We start from the raw sequence: 22,930 nt of genomic DNA, 5'->3' as shown, positions 1-22,930 counted from the left end.
ACTGATGAACTGGGACAGAAAATAACGAGATACTAAACAGAAGTGGCGAAATAACTGATCCTCGGGGTACGTCTCTTGTCTGTTTATAAGTATCCGATGTCACGCCATTCTTGAAACAAAAGAATTGCCTACCAGAAAGAAACTCCTGCATCCAGGCCACTAAATAGTCTGGAACAGCACACTTTCCTAATATAGCAATTAAAATTCCATCTTCGACACTGTCATATGCTTTGCAATATCTAAAGTTACCAATGCTGATACTTCTCCTGATTGTCCTGCGAGTCTAATGCGGATTTATTCTAAATCAACGTGAGCTGACCATTTGGAACATTGAAGCCTAAATTCTATTTGTCTCGAGCACATAATGCTCTGAGAACTAAATTCATTGAGCCGGACATGAATTATAATTTCTATTATTTTGACTAGATTCTATGTAAAGGAAATTGGCCGGATGTTGTCCAAGACACATCCGAGGTTTTGATTTTTAAATAAAAGCACAATTTTCGCAATTTGTCAAGAGTTCGCGATCCATGTGTATGGTAGGGGAACAGTTAACTTTTCAGAAGCGCATTAGAGGAAAAGTTACAAAGTAGTTCAATCATAGCAATTGCGATACGGTCGGGTCCAAGAGCCGATTGATGTATAGTTAAAATGACATCGGGCAATTCCGTCATGGTAAGTTCTACAAACTATGACCTCAAACTTTTAAACCTTCTAGATCTATGACACTGTGAAGAAAAGCGTGCTTGAAGCCCTCTTGCTAGTCAATCTAGGGAATCCGCCACTTCATTGAGGGAGAAAACAGCACAATGCGACCGTGCGGACTGACGAAAACATGAAAACCAAGAACGTGTCGATCTTCTTTCTGGTTTCGACAAAAATGAATACAGTCCGTTTTCTGTTCATCTTTGGCTATTGCCACAGATCTGTTAAGCACAACTTCATAGAATGCATAGTCCATCAAATTTTTCAGGAATGATTTGTTTGGAGACTTTTCCGTGCTATTTTCGCCTCTAATTCCGTGTATATGCTTCATTTCATCAAGATGAGTTTCACGGAGAAGCCACCAGACATAACCGTAAACGCAGTGGGTGGACAGCATAATTCAAAAGCGATACCACTGAGTCAACCGTCTGTTGTGCAGCCCCTGTACTTGTAATAGAGAAGAAACTGTTTAGCGTTTTCTTCTATCTTGCTACCTTTTCGACTCCTGGATCAAAAATTTCCACGAACTTACTTTTCGCGTTGCTGAGCTTACGACAACTGTTCCAAATACGGCCGCAGCCACAAGACAACTCGCTCGGCTCTTCACATGTTCCTTGCAGCCATCGGCATATTGCTGTGCCATTGGGGTGGCTGTCTCTGCTGCGATTTACTTTTCATGTCTTGTGTATTTTACAGCGAAGCTGTATATGGCTACGGTTCCGTGTATTTTTGTTCTCAGTCAGCAAAAATTATCGTCAGTCAACAAAGGCTCATAGGCCCCTAAGCAAGCAAAAATTCGATGCGGAAGGGTTGAAATCCAGGCCAAGTGGTACATACTTTAAGGAAAAACAACAGAAAAAGAACACAAAGGACAAGCAGAGAGTTGTGGTGTGAACCTCTCCCCTTATCTTTTGAGTTTTTTTACTGGTTCTTTCCTTAAAAAATGCGATGTTTCATCCACCTCGTAATGCAGAGGCTACAAACTCTCAGCAAAATGAAGCGAATGGTGCATACATTCGATGGTATCACGCACACAACGCACAGAACAGCGTACGTTTCAATAAAGAACAAGCTCAAAACAAGCATCAATCATCATGAGCAGTGGCTTATACCCCCGTAAGCAAGCAAAAAATGCAATAGCTTATATGCCCGTAAGGCAGAGGCTACAAGCGCTCAGCTAAGTGATACGAACCGGCCATGGCAACGTTCACACCGCGCTCTCTTCGTCGGCGTTTCAAGCCCTTGCGTATCTACTTTCCTTTCCTTCCGCTCTCCCGTGGTGGCGGTCCAGTCATACACGCCGAATGTATATAAAAATCACGGTAAATGAGTTCGTACCTTTGTTCAAAATACTGTGTCACCTCTGTGTCGTGTGCTAAACAGCTTCGCTGGTAATCCACCTTCACAGAGTGGAATCGCTGATGATCTTTTTTTAGATAGCTGTTTTTTTGCCGTACCACACCAATTATCCTTCTCATTTCGGTGCACATTTTTAGATATATATTCGTGTTAATTCCGTATTTTCTTCTGTGGCCGATACCCCTCGTGAGCAGGCGTCGTTTATAAGGAGTGAACATCATTTATTACGTCGACTGCCCCTATGGCCCGCTTCTTGGCCAATATCCTGTTGTCGATATGTGCCATTGTAGTTGATCATCGTTACCTACCCTCATTTCTTGCTCTGCCTTCCGCCTCTTGGCCAATGCCCAGTTGTGGGTACAGGCCAAAGTGTGGAATCAGTATCGACATTAGCCAATCAGCCGGCCACGCGCGTGTCGCTGGCCGTTGAACGCGAGTGTTAACGCTGTCTGCGCACAGCTGCTCTGCTTACAGCCATGGAGGAAAAGCACACCGTCACCGCACCCGTCGCCTCGGACGCCGCCGTTTCCCCGACCACCGCCGCCACCGCACCTACCAGTGCCCCGAGTGAGGCTGCGCCTTCTCCGTCCACGGAAGAACATACCGCGGAGATATCGCCCACCGGCGGCGGGGGCAGCTCTACCCGCCCACGCAGCCCCAAGCATCACCGCAAAGGCGGAAAGAAACACCAAGAGAAAGCGCAGACATCGGACGTCAACCAGTCACACCCACATCAGTCACAGCAGCGACTTAATGGCGTGGAGGGGTAAGCCGTCGGTGACGTGTATCGTCACCTATTCTTGACCAACAACGAAGGGTTCAATGTGTGACGTAGAAGGTAGGGGCCGCCTGCAGCCTCGTAGCCAGTGGTTGCGCATTCATTCCAGTCCACTTTGTCCCTACAGCGTTTATGTGACGTCGAATTTTTGAAATTGAGATGCTAAAACTTCAAAGCAGTTGCCAGACCGGAAGTAAATGTACTAGTGTTAGGATAAATGTTCTTGAAATATGTGTACCTATTCACATATCATAAACGCACCCTACTTTACGATGAAAACAATCAAACAAATTGCAAAAGTGTTGTTCTTTGAGCCTTAGCATGTTGCGAAAATTTGTGAGTGATTGTTGTGGACAGTAAGACGAAGTAAAGTGAATCTTTTTCACAGTTACGATGCTGACTGAACACATGAGCAATCGCGAGAACAGTCCGCGAATGCGTAAATTTCCCAGTGCACTGTTCGGACGCGTTCATGGTGATCCTTGAAATCTTTCGAGGCGCGCTAGGGTCTTGTGGCATTAGCGACTAATTTTACGACCATATTAGGTGCGTCAAAACGGTGCTTTCAAACGCAACGTTGAAACCACAAATTTAAAAGCCCCTTCCCTACCACGAATATTTATTTGTTCTCACATTTACTGGTGCCGGAAAGCCCGCGAGTCTGTGGACCAACCTACATAACAACGAAAGGACTTAGGCAGCAACAAAAATGGAGCGGCTCAAATGGAAGCGAATGACCCAACGAGATTTACAAACGCGTCTGCAAAACGATGCAAACAAGCTCATCGCATCAAATCAGTTCAGTGAGCTGGCGCTAGGAGTATTGCATGAGTGGCTGAAGGATTTGAACGACGTGCTCTGGATACGTCACGAAGAGACGCATAAATAGATTAAGTCCCTGTCGCTGAGTGTTAAGAAATTCCTACACCTAATTGGCGTTCGCTGTGTCATCAAGATGCAGCTGTTACAGTCCGGCATCGGTTATTTCCGCCCCGCCTTGCCAGAACAAATACGGCTAGCGCCACCTCTAAGCAGGAGAGGAGTTAAGTTACCCCTAATTTAGGAAGTTTGATAAAAAAAAGAATGATATTTATTTGGTCCAATGCAGCAGCAACAATGCGTGCCGTTGCACCGGCACCAACTACGAGAAAGCGCGAAAGAGACAAGGAAAGCGTTTCGCTCCGAAATGCGGGTTGCAAGCGTTCTACGCTCAGTAACGCTCAAAACGGTGAACGCAGCGCGTCCATTATGACCGTGAAAATCGGTCACGAATGCCGTTCGCCTCCTTGCAAGCGAGTGACAGCTGCATTCCTCGCCAGCTATCTGCTTCTACGAATATGAATTTTGCTTCACGGCGCCCTGTGATAACGGTGTCGCAAATATACTTCTGATAGCCATCGGGGCCGATCTGAATCGAGCTTGATGCGGATCGGATGTTGCTTCACGGTCATTCGCGATCGCGATCCTGCGGAATCCGGATCTGGGCGACAGCGATCGATCAGGCCCCTTGATCGCGATCGCAGGCTGACGTCTGTGCCCTCTGGGCAAGTATCCCGAAAGCGCTAAACACAAGTGAAGGCAGCACAATAATAATAAAAAAATACGTTTAAAAATCGTTTGCAAGATAAACTATGCTGTAAAATTGAAATATTGTCCAAATTTAACCATATTCGGAAATATGTATTTGTAGCCAATACATTATACACTAGGACCGTGTAGCAGCGACCATTGTTGATCGCGATCAAGAAATCCGATCCGGATCGGCCCCGATCGCGATCAGAAATGTGCGTGCGACACCGGTGTGAGTCGGAATCTCCATTAAAGACGTTGCCTGTAAGGGCCTTCAGCGTTGCTTGGATGACAAGCGGCTCTGTATCATAGAATGGCGAGTTCCTCGGTCGCGTCCTGGCTGCTTGTATTGCAAGTGCTTTTTTTTAAATTTACAATATTTATTGCAAAACGCGTGCCGTGTATCCAAGCAGCACTGTTGCCATGTAACAAGAAGTCGTCCCGACTTCCTGTTACCTCCTGTTATCTTCCTGTTACCTCCTGTTACCTCCTGTCGACTTACTGTGACCTTCCTGTTACCGACTTCCTGTTACCTTGACCTCAGTCAAGCCGAATCACGGATTTTTAGTCCAGGTCCCTGCTTTCTCAGCAGGAAAATGAACTTACATTGATTGATTGATTGATTCATTCATTCATTCATTCATTCATTCATTCATTCATTTGTGAATGTCGACCAACGCGGCAGCCATGCCAGTTGATTCACCGTGCGCGAAAGCTCTTCCCACTGAAAGGAACTGCACATTTTCATTAGATACTTCATCGCGAGATGCCCCGCTTGCGCCTCACGCTTGTCTCTCGGCATCACAGTATACATCCATAACGCTCTTTGTTGTCCGATAGACTTTCACGCTCATCAGCCCTCTCTCCCGCCGCAGCGTGACGCAAGCAGCATCGGGCACGACGCTTCCGACGTCACTGTCCGCGTCGTCGGACAAGATGCTATCGTCTCAGCCACCGGTGAGTTTCAAAGGTTTGCATTCTGGGCGTGTGGAACTTTAGGCCACAGAGTTTGCAGTCACCACCTGCAACGAAAGGCTTCAGCATACACGTTAAAAGCAAACACAGTCGAAAGACGCAGTTTGCGGGGGTCGTTGCTTGTCCGTCGTTAAACAGGTTTCTCGTGAATTCTCTTGTTTTTCTTTTCGCACAGTTCACTTACTCTGCTTCGTCACATGAAGAGTAAAAGTTTATTTCATTTATGCTTTCACTCATCCCCCTACCGTCATGCATTATGATAGACCATCAATAAATACGTCAATGATAAACAGTGTATTTGCAAGGCGGAGTCATGTTCTCGTTAGTTTGTAATCGAGCAAGGTTGTCCTTGCTATCGACAGCTGTTGACTATCGCATTAGCAGTGAAAAAAGTGCTTTGCGACCTTCAAAAATTTATGTTTCAGTATCAGTGTACTTATGCCGTAGTTCCTGTGGTATGTAGCACAAACTACAGGGCGGTCGCATGTATTGGTTCGGGTTCGGGTATCATGGTTGAAAAAGTTCATTGGCGATTTCGCGGTAAATGCGAGATAGATGCTCTAGCATTACATTGCACTTCTGTGAGGTCTTGAATCCATGATTTAAAACCCAGTTTACCACATTCCATAGTGCTGTCCAGAAGCCCGCTGGACGCACGGTCTGGCTCTTATAAGGGGGAAGTGCAACTCACTGTAATCTGGAGCATACCATCGTCAGTATATATATATATATATATATATATATATATATGGGCGGCTTCAATGCCCAGGTAGGCAAGAAGAAGGCTGGAGACAAGTCAGTGGGGGAATATGGCATAGGCTCTAGGAATAGCAGAGGAGAGTTATTAGTAGAGTTTGCAGCACAGAATCATATGCGGATAATAAATACCTTGTTCCGCAAGCGGAATAGTCGAAAGTGGACGTGGAGGAGCCCGAATGGCGAGACTAGAAATGAAATAGACTATACTCTGCGCTGACCCTGGCATCATAGGAGATGTGGATGTGCTCGGCAGGTGCGCTGCAGTGACCATAGGATGGTAAGAACTCGAATTAGCCTAGACTTGAGGAGGGAACGGAAGAAACTGGTGCATAAGAATCCGATCAATGAGTTGGCGGTAAGAAGGAAAATAGAGGAATTCCGGATCAAGCTACAGAACAGGTATTCGGCGTTAACTGAGGAAGAGGAGCTTAGTGTTGAAGATATGAACGACCATTTTATGGCATCATTAAGGAATGTGCAATAAAGTCGGTGATAACTCCGTTAGACAGCATGCCAGTAAGCTATTGCAGGAGAAAAAAGATCTGATCAAAAAACGCCAATGTATCAAAGCCTCTAACCCTACAGCTAGAACTGGCAGAACTTTCCAAGTTAATCAACAAGTGTAAGACAGCTGACATAAGGAAGTATAATATGGATCTAATTAAACAGGCTCTCAGGAACGGAGGAAGCCTAAAAGCAGCGAAGACGAAACTAGGAATAGGCAAGAATCAGATGTATGCGTTAAGAGACAAACTCGGCAATATCATTACTAATACGGATCAGATCGTTCAAGTGGCTGAGGAGTTCCATAGAGATTTATACAGTGTCAGCGGCACCCACGTCGATAATGGAAGAGAGAATAATCTAGAGGAATTTGAAATCTCACAAGTAACGCCGGAAGAAGTAAAGAAAGCCTTGGGAGCTATGCAAAGGGGAAAGGCTGCTGGGGAGGATCAGGTAAGAGCAGATTTGTTGAAGGATGGTGGGCAGATTGTTCTAGAAAAGCTGGCCACCCTCTATACGCAATGCCTCATGACATCGAGCGTACCGGAATCTTGGAAGAACATGGAGAACATTCATGGAGAACATGAAGAACTTGCAGCTAACATGATCCTTATCCATAAGAAAGGGGATGCCAAAGACTTGAAAAATTATAGAGCGATCAGATTACTGTCCGTCGCCTACAAAGTATTTACTAAGGTAATTGCAAATAGAATCAGGAACACCTTAGACTTCCGTCAACCAAAGGACCAGGTAGGATTCCGTAAAGGCTACTCAACCATAGACCATATTCACACTATCAATGAGGTGATAGAGAAATGCGCGGAATATAACCAACCCTTATACATAGCTTTCATTGATTACGAGAAAGCTTTTGATTCAGTCGAAACCTCAGCAGTCAATGAGGCATTACGGAAGCAGGGTGTAGACGAGCCGTGTGTAAAAATAATGAAGGATATCTATAGCGGCTCCACAGCCACCGTAGTCCTCCATAAAGAAAGCAACAAAATCCCAATAAAGAAAGGCGTCAGGCAGGGAGATACGATCTCTCCAATGCTATTCACAGCGTGTTTACAGGAGGTATTCAGCGACCTGGAGTGGGAAGAATTGGGGATGAGTTGATGGAGAATACCTTAGCAACTTGAGATTCGCTGATGGTATTGCCATGCTTAGTAACTCAGGCAGGCACGTACCCAGGGGGTGGCCCGGGGGGGCCCGGCCCCCCCCCCCCCCCGAAATCAACTGGCATACACTCCCCCCCACACACGCCACCACTCCTCACACATTCCTAAAGCGCCGCCAGATCAATGTTGAGACTTCGCAGCGGTTCATCGGTCAGCATTATGCTGCCTTTTTCACTCCTTTTAGATGGCGGTAGTTATCGGCATCTCTTGTAATGTGAAGGGCAGTTTTCTCATAGATTCCGCACCCGCGAGATTAACTCGAGATGCGTTCAGTTGTCACCATCTATTCAACCGTCACGCGCATCGCTGTTGCTTTTGTTAGTTCAACCTTCTTTGTTTAGGCTGATCCTGGGACCAGGAGAGGGATGCGGCTGTTACTCAGCTGGTCTGTACTCTCATGGAACGAGTTGCGGCCGGAGAAAACGCCAATTGCGTTTAAGTTATCCCTTTGCTTCATCGTTTCCTTGAGTTACGGCTCGCCGCGACGCTGGCAGATGCCCGGAACCATATACACGTGATATGGGTTAGACAAGGTGGGAAATAAAATAATGTGAAAGAGTGTCCATCATGAAACCCTGCAATAACCCTTAAACCCATAAGCAAGATGACTGTCACCCGTTACCTCGTCTGTTTTTCCCTAACTGTATAGCAATTTTCGTGCAAAATTGGCAACTGCAAACGAAAATCGCAAGGAGTTGAGAAATTAAGCGATCTACTAAGGGAGAGAGCCAAGGCAACAACCAAACTCCAAGCAAAAGCGAATAATAAAATGTTAACCGTTGTTTATGAGAATACTTATGGATCACCATCTTTTTATTTAAAAAGGAAGTAGAGAAAAGGCCGCCGGAAGTGGAGAACAATTACTTGTTTTGAATGACGCTTCTACAGTTATCGGTCGAACCGTCTCACGTAGCCACTTCTCTGCTGTCCTTATATGGGTGTTTTTCTAACCTTTCGCGGTGAGCGCAGTACGTCTAGAATCGCAGAGTCCTGCGCTCTACGCGGTTGTATGGGACTGGCGGCCGCACAGCGTTACGCAATTCGCGGAACTGTCAAAACTGATCAACAAGGCGAAAATAACTGATATTCGAAACTATAACATGAGAAAGACTGAAGAAGCCGTAAAAAATGAACGCAGCCTGAAATTAGTAAAAAAGAAACCTGGCATAGGATAAACCATGATGTATGCACAAAAAGATGAGGATAATATCATCAGCAATCTCGAAGATATAGTAAAAGCTGCGGAAAAATTCTAAGCTGACCTGTATACAGAACCCAGAGGAGTCACGGCAGTAATGAACAGGATACAGAAACTCTCCTATAACTAGCGATGAGGTCAGAAGGGCCCTGCAAGACATGGAACGATGAAGAGCGGGAGGATAAGGTGGAATAACAGTCGATTTAATCAAAGATGGAGGAGACATAATGCTTGGAAAACTGGCGGCTCTTTATACGAAGTCTCTATCGACTGCAGGGGTCCCAGAAAACTGGAAGAATGCAGACATTATACTAATCCTCAAAAAAAGGAGACGTTAAAGAATTCAACAGTTATGGGACCATTAGCTTGCTCCCAGTATTATATCAAATATTTACCAAAATAATCTCGAATAGAATAAGGTTATCACTGGATTTTGTCAACCAAGGGAACAGGCTGGCTTCAGGAAGAGATACTTTACAATGGATCACATCCATGTTATCAACCAGGTTATCGCGAAATCTGCAGAGTACAATAAGCCTCTCTATGTGGCCTATATAGATTACGAAAAGGCATTTGATTCAGTAGAGATACGAGCAATCGTAGAGGCACTACGTAATCAAGGAGTACAGAACGCTTACGTAAAGAGCTTGGAAAATATTGCTACATGCGTGAGGTATTTGTTTGAAGGAGGCGCGTAGGCGCCATCTCTCCAGAAAAGAGGAGGAAGACCGAACTGGCTCGCGCTGTGAATCTAACCGGTCAGCGCTGCAACCGTTGTTGTAAATATAATCTGTAAATAGTTTCTCGTCTTACTGACTCGTCTTTCGCGTTAGAATATCTACGAGGTTCTACAGCTACCTCAATTCTACACAAGAAAAGCGGGGAGATACCTATAGAGAAAGGGGTCAGACAGGGAGACACAATTACTCCAAAGCTATTTTCTGCGTGCTTAGAAGAGTTCAAGCTATTAAACTGGGAAGGCTTAGGAGTAAAGATCGACGGCAAATATCTCAGCAACCTTCGGTTTGCCGAAGCCATTGTTCTATTCAACAACAATGCAGACGAGTTACAACAAATGATTGGAGACCTTAACAGAGAGAGTGTAAGAGTGGGTTTGAATATTATTATGCAGAAGATGAAGATAATGATAAATAGCCGGGCAAAGGAACAAGAGATCAGGATCGCCAGTCGGCCTCTAGAGACTGTGAAGGAGTACGTTTACCTAGGTCAATTAATCAGAGGGAACCCTGATCATGAGAAGTAAATTCACAGAAGAATAAAAATAGGTTGGATCGCATACGGCAGACATTACCAGCTCCTGACTGGAAGCTTACCATTATTATTGAAAAGTAAGGTGTGCAATCAGTGCATTTTGCCAGTGCAATATGTCCAGTGCTAATGCATTTGCCAATGCATTTCCCAGTGCATTTTGCCAGTGCATATAGGACAGAGACTTGAGAGCAAGTTAAGGACCACGCAAAGAGCGATCGAACGAATATTGCTAGGCATAACGTTAAGAGAGAAAGAGAGTGGTTTGGATCAGAGAGCGAACGGGTATAGACAATATTCTAATTGACATCAAGATAAAAAAATGTAGCTAGGCAGGTCATGTAATGCGCCGGTTAGATAACCGTTGGACCATTAGGGTTACAGAATGGGTACCAAGAGAAGGGAAACGCAATCCAGGACGACAAAACAATAGGTGAAGCGATGAAATTAGGAAATTCGAGGGCGCTAGTTGTAATCGGTTGGTGCATTACAGGGGTAATTGGAGATCGCAGGGGAGGCCTTCATACTGCAGTGGACATAAAACAGGCTGATGATGATGATGATGATGGAGGGGGTGGGTCCCCCCCGAAAAAAAATCCTGGGTACGTGCCTGAACTCAGGAGACCAATAGCAATGCATGCTCACGGACCTTGAGAGGCAAAGCAGAAGGGTGGGTCTAAAAATTAATCTGTAGAAAACTAAAGTAATGTTTAACAGTCCCGGAAGAGAACGGCAGTTTGCGATAGGTAGCGAGGCACTGGAAGTGGTAAGGGAATACATCTACTTAGGACAGGTAGTAACTGCGGATCCGGGTCATGAGAGTGAAATAATCAGAATACGAATGAGCTGGGGTGCGTTTGGCAGGCATTCTCAGATCATGAACAGCAGGTTGCCATTATCCCCCAAGAGAAAGGTGTATAATAGCTGCGTAGTACCAGTACTCACCTACGGAGCAGAAACCTGAAGGCTTACGAAGAGGGTTCTGCTTAAATTGAGGACGGCGCAACGAGCTATGGAAAGAAGAATGCTGGGTGTAACGTTAAAGGATTAGAAAAGTGCAGATTGGGTGAGAGAACAAACGCGGGTTAATGACATCTTAGTTGAAATCAAGAAAAAGAAATGGGCATGGGCAGGACATGTAATGAGGAGGGAAGATAACCGATGGTCATTAAGGGTTACGTACTGGATCCCAAGGGAAGGGAAGCGTAGCATGGGGCGGCAGAAAGTTAGGTGGGCGGATGAGATTAAGAAGTTTGCAGGGACAACATGGCCACAATTAGTACATGACCGGGGTAGTTGGAGAAATATGGGAGAGGCCTTTGCCCTGCAGTGGGCGTAACCAGGCTGCTGCTGCTGCTGATGATGATGATACATATTGGGGTGACGCAATATTCAATCCACCTTTGCTCGGCGTCCTTCGAGTTGGAGCTTGCGTCGACAACGAACGCGTGCATAACGCAGGCTTGCGAAAGCGACAGCGTTATGGCATCGCGGCGACGCTCTCTCCTCCCACACGAAACCTCGCGCTCAACTGCGGCAGCTTGGGTTTCCTCTCGCCCACTTTGTTCCGCCGTGAAGCGCTCGTGCCCGGCGTTCCGGCTCAGGTGGTTTTAAACTTTTAAGGCGCGGATGCGGCGAGAAAAATCTGACAATAGACAGTTTTAGTACTGCGTAGAAAGCGTACGCAACGGCACTGCGTACGTAAGATCGCTACGTTCTGCAAAGTGCGCATGTGCAGAACGCAACACGAACGGTGCGTGATGCGTACGCGGCCGCTGCGTACGCACGCATCCGATTCTTGCGTGCGTACGTAGGGAGCCTTGCGTGCTGCGCTCGTGGTTCTTGTTTGTTCTGGAGAGCGCGAGGCAAAAGAGTTCCCCAAAATGGCAGCGTCAAAGGCGACCAGCGGAAGGCTGTACTTTTCAATGGGCTACGATTTGGCTTTGCTGCGTGAAGTGAACGCGCAGAAGCCATTCCCGGAACCTGCACGGTGGGAATGCATAGCAAAAATAGGAAATCTGTTTTTGAGAAAGCGTTCAGTGTGTGCTGTTTGCGCGAAAGGCTCGACCTGCTTTTGGTGCAGTTCATCGCAAACGACCGCGCCAGCCTAAGAAAGTAAGAACTCGGTTTTCATTTTTCTCAATATGATTCATGTATTTCATCCGTATTAAAAGTAGAGTCTCTTAAAGGCCTAAATATAGTGCGACGAAGCGGGGAACACGCCCACACGTTACATCACGATAGCATCACCGACGGTTCGACGTACCGGCGGACGCGGCCAATGCCCTCCGACGCGCCCGGCGTCTAACGCGCGCCCGCTTACGTACTACGTAGGCATTTCGCAGTACTAAAAGCCCTAACGCGACACGCCCTCCTACGTTCCGCAAAGCACTTGCGTGCTGCCTACGTATCTACATGACGCAGTACTAAAACTGTCTCAATGTGCACTAAAGCCTAAGCATTCTTTGCCACCGGAAAGGCCATGGGTAGATGCGCATAAGCAATGAAAACAATGCTTACGCATTAGTAGACAATTTTCAGAATTTATATACCTTTCTACGTCGAGATTAAGCCCACCGAACGGCGAGGATGCATTTAGGGTTTTTTTTATTGCATGAAATTGTCCATACTATGTTGCAAACGACATGTTTAAATTACTCCTGGTAGTGTGATGCCATTTTGGTTTGTCTCTCAAAAGTTACGCGTTCGGAATCAGACGTCAAGCAGCATTTTCGCCGCTATTTACACTGCACAATGCACATTTTTTCATCTGCTGTATTTGTGAATAGTAACAACTCAAACATACTCAACCACTGTCGAACAGGCGGGAACATAACACTCATGCTTCAAGGGGCGCACCACATGTGCCATTATCTCTGCATTTGGCGTGCTTGTAACTATTGCGGTTATCTGAACTGTCGAACAGGATCACGCCTCCTCGACTGAGACCTCGAGCGCTTTGATAACAGTTCAGCACTGTGATTACAGCATGAAACCACCCTTTTCAAACGGCAAAGCATACCACTTGTCCTTTGAGGGTATGGTACCGACCATAAAACAATGACAGCTGCGTGCAGAGCTACCATGCTGTGCCAAGGGAGCGTTTATTTCACCCCGCGCATCACTTCAAGAGACAGCGTCATGGCCTTCGACTGTTGACATAGTGGCAGGTGATTCAGCGTCGGGCCTACTGACTAGTGCAAATTTCTGTCGAACGCTCGAGCCCAAAATGTTCCCGCGCCTGAAGCCGGAGGCCCGCGCTGTAATACCGGCCGCGGTCCGACGTACGACTCGTTGTGCGCGCAATCAAACATTTCGTTGTGCGAACAACCTAACTGGTACCAACAGTGTCTCGTACACGTGTTACACACAAGGATTCTTTGTCGCACTTCGCATGAGACACCGCGTGCTACCACGCGTCTCCTGCTTAAAATGAGTCGACATATAAAAATTGAGTTCCTGCTCAATCCTACACATCTTTTTTTCTTATAGTAAGTCTACATAGATGATGTCCTTCTTCGATCGTGCTCCTGTAAGGAATTGATAGAATCATGCGTGAACTGAATGAGTGATATACTTGGGTACGAGCATGCGGCCAAGGTTTGCGGTGGTTGCGTTCTCGCGCATGGTGACGGCCGCCAGGGGCCCCAAGCGGCGGTCGAGGTGCCGAAGGCAGCCGTGCGCGCAGCCGAGGAGCGAAGGTTGGTGGCCTCGGAGCCCCGCGACAGTCCGCATCCGACCGCCACCACAAACACTGGACTGCTGGAGTACTGGCCCCTGGCCGCGACCATCGTGGCCCTGGTGGTGGTGATCGTGCTGCAGCTGCTGATCGCCGCTCCTCTTCGGCGGCAGAGGGCGCCTCGACCGCACCGCGCGGCTAACGTCTGCGAGTCGGAGCCGTGCCCATACTACGCGCAGCTGGTCGCCGGCCCCGGGAACCTGAGCGAGCCTGCGTGCGATAACTTCTACGCGCACGTCTGCGGCAGGTACGTAAACTCGTGACGAGAGCGAGAGGGAACGCTAATCTTGTTTTATGCCGAACCATTGTGTACTGCGCGCTTCCATCAATGACAGTTTCGAACACGGTTACGTGGCACAAAGGTCGCTTGTGGACAAAGGCTGCTGGACGAAGGCCTTTGTCCAAAAATGTTTTTTTTTTTTGACAAAGCCGGTACGTCGGAAATATACCGTGCAATGCCAACTTACGTCGTGCTCTTTTTTTTTTTTTTGAACGAGAGCAAAGCAAACCGAGAGCCCGATTTTTATTAGTATATCATAAGAATCGCTTTTCTTTGAAGTTATTCCTACGGAGCCAGCGTGATTGCTACTCCAGCCATCGTCAGTTCCACTTCGCTCCTCGGAAAGGCAAGGCATATGTCGAGTGAGCTCCTGAACAATTCTTCGCAATAAGGTAAACGCAGTATCAATCACGTATCCGGTATCTGAAGGTGCGACGTAATGTTAACGCACTTATCTCGCATTTACCGCTAAGTCGCGACTGAAGAATAGAAAAATGACCGCAAGACTTGAGCCACGTCATTTTGCGCCCTCTACTTCTATACGACAAAGGTGGGACGCCTCTCACTCGAGGAAGGGCGGCGGCAGCGTCCTCACCGAATCCTGGCGACGGCTGGCCAGGAGAGCAGCATCGCGGCTCAGCATGGTGCCGGGCACCATGGGCAAGCCGGAGCCGGTGCAGAGGGCCTCGCGCTTCATATACGTAAGGACCACGTGGCGCTTCGCTCAGACCTTGCTGCCATGGCTATGTTTAAATTGTAAAATAGGGATTAGATTAGATTAGATTATGGGGTTTTACGTGCCAAAACCACTTTCTGATTACCAGGCACGCCGTAGTGGAGGACTCCGGAAATTTCGACCATCTGGGGTTCTTTAACGTGCACCTAAATCTAAGTAGACGGGTGTTTTCGCATTTCGCCCCCATCGAAATGCGGCCGCCGTGGCCGGGATTCGATCCCGCGACCTCGTGCTCAGCAGCCTAACACCATAGCCACTGAGCAACCACGGCGGGTAGTAAAATAGGGAGAAAACCAGGATTGCCTAAACAGGTTCGTCGAGAATGCTTACACAAGCGTAGCGCTCCCATATTTCCAAGGGGAGGGGAGGGACGGGAGATGAAAATGAGGTGTTTTGGTGTACGAATCGCACTAATTTTGCCCCCCCCCCCCCCCCCCCAGTGAGACGATCGAGGCACACAAAATAAATTAGTCGCTATTGTGATCAAAATTTGGAAGTTTATTTGTGCATGCTAAAAGAATCTTCGTGTAGCATTTAATACGGACATCATCATCATCAGCCTGGTTACGCCCACTGCAGGGCAAAGGCCTGTTCCATACTTCTCCAACTACCCCGGTCATGCACTAATTGTGGCCATGTTGTCCCTGCAAACGTCCTAATGTCATCCGCACACCTAACTTTCTGCCGCCCCCTGCTACGCTTCCCTTCCCTTGGAATCCAGTTCGTAACCCTTAGTGACCATCGGTTATCTTCCCTCCTCATTACATGTCCTGCCCATGCCCATTTCTTTCTCTTCATTTCAACTAAGATGTCATCAACCCGCGTTTGTTTCCTCACCCAATCTGCTCTTCTCTTATACCTTAACGTTACACCCACCATTCTTCTTCCCATAGCTCGTTGCATCATCCTCAATTTAAGCGGAACCCTTGTCGTAATCCTCAAGTTTTCTGTCCCATACGTGAGTACTGGTAAGACACAGCTGTTATATACTTTTCTTTTGAGGGATAGTGGCAACCTGCTGTACATGATTTGAGAGTGCCTGCCAAACGCATCTCAGCCCATTCTTATTCTTCTGATTATTTCAGTCTCATGATCCGGACCCATGGACACTACCTGCCCTAAGTAGATGGATAATGTGAGAGAGAATAGTCTAGAGGAATTTGAAATCCCACAAGTAACGCCGGAAGAAGTAAAGAACGCCTTGGGAGCTATGCAAAGGGGGAAGGCAGCTGGGGAGGATAAGGTAACAGCAGATTAATTCGAGGATGGTGTTCACATTGTTCCGGAAAGACTGGCCACCCTATATACACAATGCCTCATGACTTCGAGCGTACCGGAATCTTGGAAGAACGCTAACATAATCCTAATCCATAAGGAAGGGGACGCCGAACACTTGAAAAATTATAGACCGATCAGCTTACTGTCCGTTGCCTACAAACTATTTACTAAGGTAATCGCAAATAGAATTAAGAACACCTTAGATTTCCGTCAACCAAAGGACCAGGTAGGATTCCGTAAAGGCTACTCAACAATAGACCATATTCACACTATCAATCATGAGATAGAGAAATGTGCGGAATATAACCAACCCTTATATATTGCTTTCATTGATTACGAAAAAGCGTTTGGTTCAGTCGAAACCTCAGCAGTCATGGTGGCATTACGGAATCAGGGCGTAGACGAGCCATATCTAAAAATACTGAAATATATCTATAGCGGTTCCACAGCCACCGTAGTCCTCCATAAAGAAAGCAACAAAATCCCAATAAAGAAAGGCGTCAGGCAGGGAGATACGATCTCTCCAATGCAATTCACAGCGTGTTTACAGGAGGTATTCAGAGACCTGGAGTGGGAAGAATTGGGGATAAAAGTTAATGGAGAATACCTTAGTAACTTGCGATTCGCTGATGATATTGCCTTGCTTAGTAACTCAGGAGACCAATTGCAATGCATGCTCACTGACCTTGAGAGGCAAAGCAGAAGGGTGGGTCTAAAAATTAATCTGCAGAAAACTCAAGTAATGTTTAACAGTCCCGGAAGAGAACGGCAGTTTGCAATAGGTAGCGAGGCACTGGAATCAGGACACATAACCTTAAAGATCCAACGCATACATAAGGCCCTTCTTTTGACTGAATTACGTTTATTGAAGTGAGATAAACCACTGAAGGGAAGTGCTGGTTTCGGATTCTCTGTTCTTGTGAATTTTTGGCCGATAGGCGCTGTCGTTTGTAATCAAGAGCTGATAAAGAACGTTAGCGAACCTTGAAGTTTTTAAACAGCTTGTTGCAAAGTGCATAAAGATTTCAAAGTGCATAAAGATAAAGCTTGCACATCGCTGTATGTATATTATTTAATTGTGATACACCCGGCAACAGCCATGAATCCTGACGTGTGATCTGATTACAGTAGTACATTGCATGTCCGCAATAAAATACAGCCATGAATTGGGGCTGCCTAAGGATTGTGGTCCGGAGGGTGGGGGGCAGAAGAAAGGGGAGGGGGCGAGAGCACCTCTGCGCCCCACCCCCCGTAACTGACGGTTATGAATGCAACATAAGAACTTAGGAAAAGCTCCTCCTACAAAACCGTGAATTGTTCAGCATGTTAGCTGAGTGAAATATGATGAGACGGAGAAACACAGAATGCGCAGGACACGATCTTGACAAGCTCGAGCTGGAACTTACATCCGTCTCTTACCTCCCAGAGAAATAGTCGCCTCACTGGTCACACAGATATTGATAGGAGGCGCTGGTGTGGTTAGCCAGTGCAAGACACAAGAATGCATCGCTCACGCTTGTTGAACACTCACAGTTCAGCCTCGAGGAATGCTGCACATAGGAGGAGGAGGGAGGAAAGAGATAAGAGAAGGCAGGGAGGTTAACCAGAATAACGTCCGGTTTGCTACCCTACACCGGGGGAATGGGAAAGGGGATAACAAAGATAACAGGGAAAGAGAGGAGGGAAAGAAAGAAGGAAATTGCGGTGAGTTCGCTGACGTGTGTGGGCTTACAGAAATTTCATTAATAGTCACAGATGGTCGCACAAGCCCGTCGTCCTTAAGTAGCACAAAAGTGCCTTCACCGCTTTATGGGCCGACGGGCGATGGGGGCGCTGTTCCAACAGCACCTGCACAGAAAGCGGCCGATTGTCCAGTTTTTGAACTAGTAGAAAGGAAATGGGGACAAAAAACAATAGTTGGAATCGATTATAAATGTCGCTTATGTGCATACAATAAAAGTTTACCTTTGGGGGACATTATTCGGTAACACGGTGGCATTACAGTACGTTGGTACATTTTCTAAGTCAGAATTCAGTTTGTTGAAACAAGATGCTATGTCTATGAAAGAAAAGTATAATAATATTATCACCTTGGCGAATGTGTTTTGAAGAAAGAAGAGTCATTCACTTTTCTGATATATATACCAAAAACTGAAATGATCCCAGATACAGCCGTGAGGCACTTCAATAATTGTTTGCAGCAGGGAATAAACATTACAAATACGGACAACTTGTTGTTATACAAGTATCTGATTCATAGGAAAACGGCTGGGACACAAGTGGCGATTCTCTATAGTTTAGCGAAATGGGTATTGCGGTTTGTACTATCAAATGTCCGTGACAGATAAATAAAAATGAGCGTGCATCAATTATCATATGTTGATATTTTAATCATTGAGAGTGTCAGCAATGATGGATAAGTAAAATATGTATGCTCTATAATACATACGAGGGCGAATCAGAAAGTATTTGCCCATATTTGCTATTACCCAAAATAATGTACTCACAGGTAATTACAAATGTACATACTATTCTACGTACGTTACACTATTTTTCCACATAGTCCCCACACCGGTTAAGACATTTGCCCCATTGCAGCACTAAATTCGAGATGCCTCTGTGCCACGTTGAAGTCAGTCATCAACGCACGTGACCTCACCGAACGCTCATTGTCATTCAAGTCTTCACGGCCTTTTGCGGATTCACACCACCACCGCCTCACACTTATCAAAGCGAGACACATTTCACCATACGTGTGCTGTATTTCCCTGTGGATTTCCATGGGTGTTGATCCCTTGTTCCATAGAAAGCGAATCACTTTTCGTTGCTCGTACACCATGGACGTGTGAGGCACAACCTCCATCTTCGACACCTGGCACCAGCGTCGTGCCGCGAAGCTGCCGGTAGAAAAGGCCGGGTGCTCCAAGGAAGGTCCACCGCTGGGAATGGATATGTTGACTTCGAACCCACAGCCGTAATTTGGCTGAAAAAATCGGGGCAAAGACTTTCTGATTCGCCCTCATACATGACAAAGGCACTGGCATGATCACAGGTTGTTAAAGTTACAATAGTATTGTTATCCATATTTCAATACGTTTTGCGATAAAATTGCGAAAGGTAGAGCGCATAAAGATTGGTAGTGGCTATTGTGCTTAACGTCCCAAATCCATTTTTTTACGCGTCTCAATTCTGCACTCAACCGACTAAACGCAGACGTGCCTGGACATTATCAAAGTGCCGAGGTCGCCCGAGATCAAGGAGGTCCTCGGAAATGGTAACATCACTTGGCCAAAGCAAAACGACCATCCGGATTTTCTCGGAGCGCTCTTTTACATGGCGAGACGGGTATTCATACCCGTCGCTTTTGACGTCGCGATCTTAGAGACGGAAGAAAGAGCGACATCGACATCAAGGACCCACACTCTCTTTTTCGGCCTGCCCATGCGTTTCCTCGGTCACGCGAGGGCGCTGGCAAGGCTTCGACAGTCGGGCAGACTCCTCAATCACCTGCGTCTAACATACGAGACGCTCGACTTAGGCGTCAACGAGACCAGGCTGAAAGAAATCGTCAGACATTTCGGTCACTCTGGCGACTTCTTTGCACGCTACGAGGGGGCGTCTGACTACGTCACTAGGAGCGCCAACGTGTCCTTCTTTCTCCAGTACACGCCCTCGGTGTCGAAGGTTCGCTGGGACGCTCTGACGAAGCAGTACTTCAATATCTCGCTCATTGACGACCAAGACAATTTCCGAGGCGGCGTGGTCATCCAGGGCGCCGACGTTTTCTCAGCCATATTCGAGGTGCACGCTAAGCATGGTGAGCACGTGACCAACGACATCGTCGGAGGCCTCTGCGTGCAGGCACTCGTCGACTACACGAACTCCGACCTCCTGGCAAGCCTGCTCGGAGGAAGTCGAGAGCTCGCCACCGAGTCCGTCTACCACAGGTGCTTCTCGGACGCCTACAGGTTCTACGGCGCCGCTATCGACGCCTACTTCCACCAGCCACTCAGCCGCGAGGTGGTGGACATCCGGCGAGTGGCCACGCTTGTCCACGAGGCCTTCTCCGGCATGCTTCGGCGCAGCGACGGGACTTTCGCCGACGTCTCTCCGGGTGCAGCGACGAATAAGTCGGCGCTGTCTGGCAGCCACAGAAACTTCGACTTGGCACTGTCAACCTTGTACAATCTAGACATGAAGACGTTCGCTGACTCGTACGAGCGCTATCCATCGGTGACTGACAGCGCTCTGTACAACTGGATGCGGCACGCGGCTTTCGCCTCTGCCGGCGCCAAGTCGCCTACAGGGGTGTCTCTGTGGGACTCCTTGAACGAAGACGTTAGACGTGTCGCAGGCAGATTTCGAAACTTCCGCTTGCGCCTGGCGCACATGGAAGACCCCTTCTATGCGGGCAACGTAAGCTCCGCGGTGCTCATGGCAGGAGTCGGAGTGCGCTTGGCGGCGGCGCTCTTTTACGACCAAGTCGCGGCCAGCAGCCCGGATGACCCTGCGAAGGTCCACACTGAGAACCAGGAGTGCTTATTTCCTGGGACTGGTGGTGGATCGTCGGACCTGGAGATTCAGGGTGCCGTGGCCTCCATCGACATTGCTTGGTCGGCACTGAAAGCTGCGGGCGTGGCGAGATCTGCCTCTGGAACGGCCGTCACCCCTCGGGACACCAGGGCCGGCTTCCTCGCGGATGAACCGCTCTTCTTCTCCTTCTTCTGCTATCTGCTCTGCGGGGAGCCGGACGGCGAACGCCTCTGCAATGTGCCGCTCCGTCACAGCAGTGGCTTTGCGCGCGTGTTTGGGTGCGAGAGAGCGTCGGTGATGAACCCGAATAAAAAATGCCGCATGGGCGTGTAGCGATCCGTGCGCGTTGTCTGTTACTGTGTGCATGATATGGCCATCCGAGGGGGCACGCTAAGCGTGCCTTTGCCCACTTAAATATGAGCCTAAATTTTTAGCTGCGGAGCAGTGGCTGCGGAACTAATTTTATATTGTGCTATATTATACGTAGCCAGCTAGAAACACAAGAAGCAGAACGCTGACGAAAATGGCGTTGTCTTGCAGCAATATTGCTCAAGAACGCCTAGCAATATGGCGTTTCCTTGAAGGGTTAGACGTTTCAACACCTTAAAGGGCCCCTGAAACGGTTCGGACAAATTTTGTAGGCGCATAGGGTACAGCTTAAGTAGAACATTCGCACCACAATTTAAGTGAAGCGTTACGTAATTATGGAGTTACAAGCGATTAGAAGTTACCCTCCTCCCTAGCCATGCCTTTCCTCCTCAACTCGCTCGCCGAGCGAGCGGCGCTAAGCTCCGCCTTCACTGGTCCTGCGTCACGATGCGACGTCACATGGTCCACTTCCGGTTGTTGGAGCACGCCTCCTCCCGCGCGAGACCTCTCCGCTGGCCGCTTGGCCGTCGACCGAGAGCCATCGAAGCAGCGTGCGTTGCGAGCATTCTGTTGTAGCGCCGAAGGTGGCCGGTATTCCGGTAACCACAGGCAAGCTGGTCATTTCGGCAAATGACTGGAGGCATAAACTCAAGCTGATGAAGGAACTTCAGAGTAGACGTACGTGAGGAGCCTGATCGGTCTGCACTGTTCAGGCACTTGTTGGCGCAGCGCTTAACCAGTCAAACGAAGCGCTAATATTGCTCTAATCAAGTGTAAAACATTTTAAACATTTATAAGAACAACGTGTTGATGATTACACTCCTGCGAAAAATACACACCAGCAGCAAAGAAGAATGCACTTCGTTGCTGCTACTGTGTATGGTTGAGCTCTGTGCCACCAGGTGGCTGCACCGTGCAGATCATTCACATTTACCTTTCTGCTCATCTCATGGCTCATCCCGGCGCAGTCAAGCGGCCAGACCCTGTCCCCTTGCGCTTGTGTTTGCCCTAATACCGGACTTGCGAAACGCTATTGCGTTAGTGAACTTCCGCTGTAAAGTGACGGCCACAAACGCGCAATTCCTGGCGCCTATCGGATAGCCGCAGTCCGATGCTCAGCAGCCAGTTCGCTCGTATGCTGCCTTGCAGAGAGACACGATTTCGCAACTTCACATCTTTCCAGTCGCTACGTCTGCAGCCCACAACGCAACAAGGGTGATTCATCGTGCTCACGAAAAGACTGATCGACACTGACGGCGGAGCTCTCGTCAAAGACTGCGCACGTTGTAACACAAGCAGACGACACTTGCTGTGTGCCGGAAGTGCTCAAGTGTACTAAAAAACTATTCTTTGTGTATTCTCTTTAAGTTATTTTCTTTTTACAAAAACAAAGTAACTAACATTCCAACTATTACGAGCATCATTTGTTCACCATAAAGTTGGAAAAATTATCGACCACGCGCCCTGGTCAGCCAATCAGATAGCTCACCCATGTGACGTCATATGGGTTATTTGCATCATATGGGTAGGGGCGGCTTAAAATTCCGCCGAGCAGTGCGCTGCGATCGACAGCGATGTGCATTTTTAAAACCTTATAATAAATTACACGCTTTACGCAGAGCACTTAGATGTGTCAATTAATGATCAGAAGGACCTACTCTAACGACTCAGTACGTTTGTAGAAAATCGCCCAAATCG

The 22,930-nt window shown here is 47.6% G+C and overlaps 1 protein-coding gene across 1 annotated transcript; it reads left to right on the top strand.

Moving 5' to 3' along the window:
- The first annotated feature begins 2,468 nt into the window (after nucleotides 1–2,468).
- On the top strand, nucleotides 2,469–21,219 carry LOC139046663 (uncharacterized). The gene is made up of 5 exons (XM_070541137.1): nucleotides 2,469–2,830; nucleotides 5,287–5,368; nucleotides 13,940–14,283; nucleotides 14,867–15,017; nucleotides 19,544–21,219. Exons 1-5 carry the CDS (start codon nucleotides 2,541–2,543, stop codon nucleotides 21,194–21,196), a joined length of 2,520 nt encoding a protein of 839 aa, XP_070397238.1. The 5' UTR covers nucleotides 2,469–2,540; the 3' UTR covers nucleotides 21,197–21,219.
- The last annotated feature ends 1,711 nt before the right edge of the window (nucleotides 21,220–22,930 follow it).

Source organism: Dermacentor albipictus, chromosome 6, assembly GCF_038994185.2.
Source record: "Dermacentor albipictus isolate Rhodes 1998 colony chromosome 6, USDA_Dalb.pri_finalv2, whole genome shotgun sequence".
In the NCBI taxonomy this organism is placed as follows: domain Eukaryota; kingdom Metazoa; phylum Arthropoda; class Arachnida; order Ixodida; family Ixodidae; genus Dermacentor; species Dermacentor albipictus.
The sequence above is the reverse complement of the archived record's forward strand: the minus strand, read 5'-3'. Positions and strand labels throughout refer to the sequence as shown.